The sequence below is a fragment of the Xiphophorus hellerii genome, chromosome 6 (genome assembly GCF_003331165.1).
Source record: "Xiphophorus hellerii strain 12219 chromosome 6, Xiphophorus_hellerii-4.1, whole genome shotgun sequence".
Lineage (NCBI taxonomy): Eukaryota > Metazoa > Chordata > Actinopteri > Cyprinodontiformes > Poeciliidae > Xiphophorus > Xiphophorus hellerii.
Genome location: NC_045677.1, coordinates 22,287,288 through 22,296,739, shown reverse-complemented (window position 1 = coordinate 22,296,739; position 9,452 = coordinate 22,287,288). Strand labels below are relative to the sequence as shown.

The following is a 9,452-nucleotide window of genomic DNA, read 5'->3' as shown; positions in this document are numbered from 1 at the left end:
CAAGTTTGTCAGATTCATTTAAAAAAACATGTTTTAGTGCAGCACAACAGTAATAAAAAACAAATGTAAAAAATATGTGTTATAAAACAATGAAGTGTGAGGTTAAATATCACAGGAAGCAGAGAAGTAATTTATGAAAACACAGAGCAGTACAGTAATAAAGTTAAAAGTAAAATAAATATAAATAAGACATAGAAAAGACAAATACAAAACCAGCTAACAAGTTTGTTGAAACTCAACTGAATTAATAAAAGCGTTTTAAAAATGAACTCAAACTCAAACTACAATGCTTGTGGGCTACATGAAGCTGTCCATGGTGCTGAAAACCCTTACAAAACGTTTTGTTTTGTTTTCTAAGCGAAAGCTTGGTGGACTTTGTTTTTGAGCATTCTGCAGCATCTGATTAAGAAGATCCGAGGCATAAAAGTACCTACAAAGAAAAAGATCGAATAAAACTGAAAAGAGTTGCTTATTCTGCTGAGAACCCGTGTAGTTTGGAAATGTGTGCAGCAGCACCGAAGAGTGTGATACGGATCTTGCTCAGTGACTGTGATGACCTTCAGCTGGGCGCGGCTGCTCTTATCGTGTGGTAATCTGCAGCAGTTTGGCATTACGGCACAATTAAAATGCGTATTCAAAGCGAGCTGTCAGCATGGCTGCTCGCCGCGCTGTTCGGCACCCTGTAGTGGGAGAGGGTGACATCTGTGACTCCGCGCCAAGGGAGCCCGGCAGGCGCGCCTACTTGTTCCTTCAGCGCTGCTTCCAAAAAAACCCACCGATTAATTACTCCACAGATTCAGGACAGTATTTTTTTCCTCTCTCGCTCTTGATCGGGTTTTGTTCAGCTTGAATATCTATACACTCACATGCAAGGTAAGATCTTTTTTTTTTCTTCTTGTTGTTGTTTGTCCTGGAATGCATTGAGTCTTAAGGCGTTATACACGAAACAAGGAGTGTTTGAGATCTGAAAGGGTCATCAGCGCGAATGCAAAAGATCAGACTCCAGCCTAAATTAGACTAAAGAATCTTCACTGATTTCTAAACACACTCTCCGCTCGTTTTTGAAACTTGCACGTCTAATGCCTGGGTTAGGACACGCGTTTTCCTTTGGATAGCTTTACTCTGTTTCTATTTTTATGTTTGGAAAATAACCCAAACTCACTTTCAGTTTACTTATAGGTCTTACCGGGATAACAATCAGTTTAACACCGTGAATCATACAACTGTTGTGGGCTGATTACTGGTCACGTTCATGTAGTACTAGAACGCATTCGCTGTCTGAGTTCCTATTGGACTTCGCTGCATAAGTATGAACATTAGTGATGATCACACATGCATCTCTGCGTTTTCCTGTAAGTATGTACTCCACAGACTTAATTAATAAAGAAAAAAAACGAAATAATAGCCATGAATAAACAATCATTAATCAATATAAAAAGCTAATAATAATCATTTGAAAAAATAACTAAATTACGTTTGTAAGTTTGAAAAAGAGCAAGCATAAAACAAAGTTTAGTATCAAATGTAAGCAATACTCCGCGCACATTTTGCACAGAAATGTGAACTAATCACAACAGTCTTTTGATGAAAGAAAAGGAGTTTAGCCTCAACTGCCTGTCGCTATTATCTTTAGGACCCGGCGGAGCGTTCACGTGAAACTGGACATTGTGGCTCCATTTCAGAGATATGCTTATCTCTCTCCTCTATCTTCTATTCGCAAGTCGCCTGGGCTGAGAAATCTGGCAACCTGTCCCCCAAGAGTCGCTCTGCTTCGGGATGTACTTCCATCAATCTGGGGACTACGAAGTGATTCCCCTCAGCTGATGCAGCTGCTTGAGAGAGCGGGGTCATTTTTCTTCTGTGCGCCATTCCGATGAACACAGCGCCAATAAGCAGCAACGCTGCGTAAAGTCTTGAGTGGACCACAGTCGATGTTCGGAAAAGTCCTGAGTGAGCGAGGACTTTTCGATATAATGATCGGATGAAAATACGCTTAGTTAGTGACACCGGAAAGTTGAAGGAAAGTTGGAGCAAACAGAAACGTCGCGGGTGTCCGGGTGAATTCACGCGTTATGCGTCAACGTTACTTCTTTTCTTTTGCCACGAGATAATTTTTCCACTGTTAGAGCAGAAAGGACACTATAGAAAAGGCTTTCAGCTCTGAATGAGAATCCTTTTAGCAAATGCTGTAAATAACTTGTTGAACAATCAGCTCGTCCCGGGAGCGCAATTAAATGTGAGTATTGTTTTGGCCGCCTTTGCATGTTGTGGCTTTTACAGTGTCGCTTTGTGGAGATGATCTAGTTTTATTTGGAATTCTGGTTTTATAGTGAGCTTTTTAAAAGGCTTAAAGGTTATACGGGAGCTGAAACTAATACTCAATGAGGGTTATAAAGGACAAAAGTTTAATAAAAGCCAGATATTTATACGATATATTAAATAGTATTGATCTAGCCTTTAATACTCATGGCATTCCTAACCTAATTTGGTAGTAATAGCCATCAACTCATCAGTTATTTAGTTAAAGAAATATTGCTTCAAAACCTGTTGCACAAATATGTAAATGTGTATTTCGCCTCTGCGGAAAATCTGACTCAGAACATTAAAACAGCTGATTGGTGCGAGAATAAGCCATTAATCAAGCAGTTGACAAATCCATATCAATTTAAGTAAATGGCTAGTCTAAAAAAGAACTTTTTATTTTCTTACATACACATACTCACTGTTTTAAAGATATACTGTATGTGTGTCGGATTTGTATAGTGTTTGTTTTTGCCAACCAGTGGCGTCACCAACGAGCCGCCACAAAGGGTAACAATGGTCACCCCTAAAACTGGTCAGTTTGGTTAAAACAGTTTTGGCACATAGGAAAGGATCAGACAATAACTTTTTCAATGTACAACGTATTTGTTTGTTTTCTGCTTGCTAATTGTAAATGATCATCAGAGTTTTTTAAATAAATTTTAAAAGGAACAATTAATTAATGTCAACATGTAATATTCCTATAAAATAGAAGGTAGTGTTCAATTTAACACGTATTTATTGCTTAGTTATATGCACATTTTTTCAAAGCCAATTTTGAATACTAATATCAACATTTTGGAACAAAAATACAAGCTTCAATGCAACATTTTTTATTTATTTATTTTTATTTTATATATTATGCATAGTTTGCGTGCATTACAATGGATAGTCCATTACTAACCCCCTTTTCCAGCGCCAGAACCTTGAGGGAAAAAAAAGATAAAAACACAGCTTTAGGGATTTTACATGCCCCTACCCCCCTATTGCTAATATGCTGTGTGCTCCTTTGCATGTTAGATGACCAGAAGAAGAACTTTGAATTATAAATGGCAGAATATTTCAAATATAAGCTGTCTGGCTGTGGCTGCAGGACTATCACACTGTCCCCACATCACTCACATCCCCTCGGTGAAATTGTGGCTCTTCTACAGAAAAGTGCTGGGGGAAAAAAACCCTCCCTGCAAATAACAAGTGAGCTAATGTGGCTGGTGTTGTCGGTGAAGTTAAAGGTGGAGCAGTAATAGTGTTTTTATGTGCAGGTGGTTCGAGTGCATGGACTTGCATTTGGGACACACACAGAGAAAAACAGTTAAGTGACTAAAACAGAAGAGGATGAGATCTTGAATGGAGGTCTTAGAGAGAAGTGAGATTCTGAAGAAGAAAAGGGAAAAACAAACATGTTCCCACACAGACGTGTTTTTGCTTGCCAATGGATCCCACTGTGACTCATATTGAGGGGTTGGCTTTTGGCTCTGAGGATGTTGGGAGAATTTATCCATTTATTGTTGCTCTCATCAGCCAGAGCAAAGCAAAGCACAACATCAGTCTTCCTAAATTGGCAGCAGATCAGAAGTGATTGCTTGGAAGTCAATGCAATCAATAAACACAATGAGAAGGAATTGTGTGCGTGTTCATGCATGTGTGCATGTCTGTGCGTGTACAAGCAAAAATCCTCACCAGGTGGAAAATTGTTGAAAGATAAACAACAGAATAAGCACCAGGCTGTTTCATCAAGATGCTTATTTTGTTTTTTTTTTCTTTTTAAAACTTTTGTAGATACTTCCAGTTAGGGATGTGACCCCTATATAGGAGTCACATTGAGATCAGAAAGTCACAATCGTTGACGGGGGACAAAAGCCGTACTTAACCAGGATGACTATAAAATGAACGAAACCCATCCGGAATGATTTTCAAGAGTCTAGCTGGGGGAGTTGGTAACCATTACGAGCCATGGGGCACGACAGGCCGTCTGCTGACTTTTAAAACACTCTGCTATGCTTGAGCTGCCCAGGGGACGGGATGCAAGCAGACACAAGGGGGTGTTTCAGGGGTTTAAGGAAGAGTGAAGTGAAAGAGATGGAGAGAGGGGTAGGAGAGGGATAGAGGTGAGGTGGCTCTTCCTCTCCCTGCATATGGAGAGGTGCTTAAATATTTATGACTTTTAATATAGAATCTGACCTCGTATTTTTTTCGCGGTGAAATTATGGCATTCCCGAGCTGCTCGCCGCATTTTGAGCAGTGTCACCGAGGCAGAGATATGAGAAAAAGGGAAAACATGAGTAGAAGACGATATTTGGTAATATAAAACTCTGAACAGAGGCTATAATAGGTTGTGCTGTCTTTACACTATACCTGCAGAAATGTGGGCTTTAGGAGAAAGTGGTGATGCTAAAGATAAATTTGAAATATTTTGCATTTTAGAGGATTTATTTTCACAAGGCTGCATTACTTCATAGTAGTTTTGTGAAGATGTCATTACTCAATGTGGGAAAGATTAACTCTTAACTTCTCATGGCGAATCCAACTGCTGCCTCTTATTAATCATAATGTTTCTTTTAAATAAGAAGATAAGTGACCACCCAGCGGATACCTAATTTGACATGGAGCATTGTGAACGTCAGCATTAGGATTATGAAGCAGCCTGATAAAGTGTGAAGAGATATTTGTGTGTTGAAAATGAGAGAGGCTAATCCTGTGGGGCAACTCCGATGATCAGAGACTGACATTTATATTAATTGAAAATAATGCACAAGGATGCACAAGGAAAGGAAAGGAACTTTTATGGGGAGTTTTATTCACCACTCAGAGTTCTAGCTGTGTTATCAAATTTCTAGCAGACCTCTTGTTGGGTGTCCTCTTGCTTGACAAGAGCAATATTAAAATAAATTGTCTTTCTGCTTTTTTTGGCTGATTTTCTCCTTTTTAGAATGGAGGCTGCCATCCCTAAATCCTTTAGGGATCAACATGTCTAGTCAGCTGTCACTAGTTCATAACTCAAATAAACATACTTCATTACTGTTCATGTTTGAGATGGTTTGGGGTTTTGTTACTTTCTGTGTTCTTTGGTTCCTTTTCTTTGATTAAACCAACCATGTTTCTTTTTTACTTTGGTTCAGTTTTCTCTGAACCAAAGTTCAAAGAGGATTGAACTTTGATTCTTGTGTCTAGTTATTCCTTGTTTATCTAGTTTAATTATGCTTCTTAGGTATTGTTGTTCTTTAGTGTTAGATTCATTTCCTAGACTTAGAGCCTTGTCTACTCTCACTTACCCCCTGTGCCACTTTCTTGCTCTCTTTCCTCTCACACCTGAAATCAGTTAGCCAATCAGCCCAGGTCCATTGTTCTATGTTCACTCTCCCATTACTTAAACACTTCTGCTCCCCACTCTACTTCCTGGTTCCTCCCGTTATACCTTGTTATCCCTGTAGTTTCTGTGTCACTCTTTATTTCCTGGATTCTATTCTACTCTGGCTCACTGCATTCCCCTTGCCTCCATGTTTTTTGTTGTTGTTGTAACTTTTTGTTCTTCATTTTTTAAAATTAAATCCTTCAACATGGTCCATGCTCCCAATTAATGCTCTGTACATTTTTAAGTCGTGCTCGGTATAAAGACAACAGTTCTGACAGACAGTGCTCTGGTCAAATGCAACTAAAATGCTCTGGTCACTTGTGGCCAAAATGTTTATATGTGTAGTGACAAAGTAAGACTCCACATCACCCTAAGCGCACCATGCCAATGAATCGGGCTGGCATTATTATGCTAGGAGGATTATTTTATTCAGCAGGGACAAGAAAGCTAATCCAAGTCTATTGGAAGATCGATGGAGCTAAAAACATAGCAAAGCAGGGAGAAAACATTTTAGATGCTCTGAAAGACTTGAGACCAGGGCAAAAGTTTGTTTTCTCGCAGGACGGAAACATTTTTTGCTGACCCATTTGTTGGCACCCCTGGAAAGATATGGAATGGGCCTTAAAATGAAATGATCTCCTATTAGTTTTTCCAACCCAATCTTTAATCAGATTACATATATTCAGTCGGCGAAGATAACTGATGAATTATTGTTTTAACAAAATCTCTGGTGGCATGATTATTGATACTGCTGCTATTACTACTTTTTACCATCTCCTTGTGCAAACCACTCTTAGTCTTTTATTAAGGTTGGAGCACAGTGGGATGCTTTTATTATTTTTCTATGCACAATGTCACTACATCATCCGGAGTTTTGGGTTCTCACCGATTTTTCGTTCTTTCAGCATATCACACAAGTTTCATTTAGGATTTAGGTCTGACAGACTCCTAGTCTAACACATTCCCAACTACAGTGGGCAGAAGGTCATAAGCTACTTTTCCACATCTTCATTCTTTGTTTCATGCTAACCAACCTGGAGTCTTTGTTGCCAAAAATGCTTAATCTTGGTCTCATCTGACCAAATACCAAAAGGTAGGGCAGAATTATTATTATTTTTTTTTTTCTGGGATGCTTTCTATACAACTAGATTGAATGCAGATCGCATCTATTTGTTGCTATGGCTATGTTGCTATGTGTTTGCCCTTGATAGAGATTTTCATAGCCATCTCACTGTCCTTTCATGGCATGATGACAGGAACATCAGGTCTTCAGGCAGCATTGCTTACCATGTTAATTTTTGTTCTAACATTAGATATGGACAAGTTTAGCTTTTTAAATAGATGTCACATGTGCCAACAGTTAGTGTCTTTGTTGAAAACTGTTATTTTTTTAACATTAGATTTTTTTCCAAATGAAAATAAAATTTGCATCTAAATTTCTCTGTACAAAAATAAGCTACTAAAATTATAAATGTTTTTGGCACGAAATTTATAGAACTTATTTTCCTTACAGCAAAACGACCCTGAGGATAACTCCACTAATCCAAATCTCCTATTTCAGAGGCATTTGTTCTTTTTGATATACTCTTTATGTTAAGGTTATAAGGTCTCTGAAGACTGCTGCGAGTCACCTTTGCCTGATGAGTTACATCATCTGACTGATGGCTTGTGAAAGCTGTGAGAAACATACAATACCTCAAATAAACCATTTCTGTCTCACTGTTTTACTTTAATGCATCCCAAATGCATCTAACGGGGCTTAGACAGATGTTGCTCTGCACAAAGGGTGTCGAAGGAGTCGGAAAAAGCTATAACTTAAATTCAGGGACTTGACACATGGAAATAAGGCTTTTTGTATGAAAATCTTATGGAGATTATGCTTTACGGAGCAAGTTTGATTTAAATTGTATGCAGTGGTTTCGACATGGTCATTACTGAGCTTTACATACAGACAGAAGAACCTTGCATTGTGTTTTACTACCCTATAGGCAATGAGGATTTTATGTTTGTCGTATTTTAGTGTGCTAACATTTTCCAACTGTCTTTTTTTCTTCTCCTGTCTTTTAGGATGCTGCCAGTGGAAAACACCGCAGTTGACGGGGAATCAAGATCAGAATCTGCTGGCATATGAGAAGTGTTGCTCCTCTTTAAACATCACATCTGACCGATTGCTGACCTTTTCATGAGTGATCAGCACTGTTGAGAAAGCTCACTTGTTGGCACATCTCATCAGCCAGTCAGATGTGCTGCCAATCAAAGCCAGAATAACGACGTGGACGCTAATAGTTGCCTGAATCTGCTCACACACAAGTTCAAGATGCTTCCACTGTTCCGAAATGCTTCATCGCACCATTCAGACCCTCAAGTGATTTAGAACCTTCCCTGTGGTACAACAAAAAGGCAGTTGCAGCTTTAAAGACAAAAAACTTAGAAGAGGAATTCTAAAAAAGCCACAAAGAAAAAGATCAGCAATGTTTTGGCCTATATTACTCACCCTGCAGGCTGTGTGCACCAGTGTGACACATGCTATGCAACATTACCCTGCAGCCTGGGGACACTATGACGTGTGCAAGTCCCAGATCTATACAGAGGAGGGCCTGGCATGGGACTACATGGCCTGTCAGCCAGAAGCCACCGACATGACAAAGTACCTGCGAGTGGCCCTCGACCCCCCAAACATCACGTGTGGAGATCCGCCTGAGACGTACTGCGCTTTGGTGAGTCGTAACCTCGCTTGTCCCCTGATGGAGACAAATGAGGCTGTAGGCAGGATCACACAGCATATTGGGTCAGGGATAGAGAGCGGAGCCTATGAGGCAATATGGTGCCGTAGAGGCAGAGATTAATGTGTATAGACCCGGTGAGCAATAGGAAACAAGTTCTAAGAGCAGCCGGAGCTCACACATGCACATGTTTCCGCATGCGTAAACACAGATTAAAGATGAGTTCAGATAAATTGGCAAATACTGACAGATGTAAGTGACCCCAATTTAGAGGAAGTCTTCGATATAACTTCAAGCACAGTAAGCAAACATAAGCATAAATACATAAGTTGAAACTGTAAACTCACAATGTATTCACATAGCTGTTAATAGAAAATTTTACAATGTATGTTTATATTAAATACTTGATTTTGATTTGTTTTGTGTCAAACTTTACTTAGGATTTATATTTTCTCTATTTCCAATCAGTTGTATTACATTCTGGCTGAATTTACACAGTTGGATTTTATTACCTGCAACATATAATTTTATGGAAATTAGAGGAAGCGCTGCAGGAACGTAAAAGAGACTCCTGCAAAAGTTTTTGGTATGCCTTTTTTTTAACTTAGAGGTTACTCAACCTCTTACGGGTTTCTTTTTGCCACTGAGGAGGTGACTTATAACCTGGTCTTTTCCCAAACTTAGACGTTCTCATCCATGTTTGGGGCTTACTTTCCTGAAGGAGACTTTCCAAATGTTACAGATTACGTTGCTGAAATAAGGGGTTACTTTCTTGAAATGTTTAAGTTACATTTCATAACTTGGAGGTTACTCTTTGATGAACCAACATATTACACAATTTAGAGCGTACTGTCTTTGAATTTCCAGATTCATTTTCAGGATATTGCAGGTGATTTTGTTACTTCCAACGACAGGTCTGACTCTCCAGATGCTTAGAAGTCTCTTACCAATGATTGTTTTCCAGAGCATACAGGGAATAACAGGGAATGGAATTATATTATAAGACACACATTAACATCAAACAAAACTGTGTACAGACATGCACACATACAGTATATTTTTCTAACTTCACAAGG

The 9,452-nt window shown here is 39.1% G+C and overlaps 1 protein-coding gene across 3 annotated transcripts in view; it reads left to right on the top strand.

Moving 5' to 3' along the window:
* Positions 1-276: 276 nt before the first annotated feature.
* The window catches only part of LOC116722304 (netrin-G1-like), a 67,378-nt gene continuing 58,202 nt past the window's right edge, over positions 277-9,452 (top strand). The window contains exons 1-2 of one of the 3 annotated variants that reach the window (XM_032566536.1): positions 277-873; positions 7,721-8,370. In XM_032566536.1, the coding sequence (XP_032422427.1) occupies positions 8,125-8,370 (246 nt within the window). In that variant the 5' untranslated portion in view covers positions 277-873; positions 7,721-8,124. Of the gene's footprint in view, positions 874-1,693; positions 2,237-7,720; positions 8,371-9,452 lie in introns of those variants that run through there. The other 2 variants (XM_032566537.1, XM_032566535.1) reach the window with 2 other exon arrangements.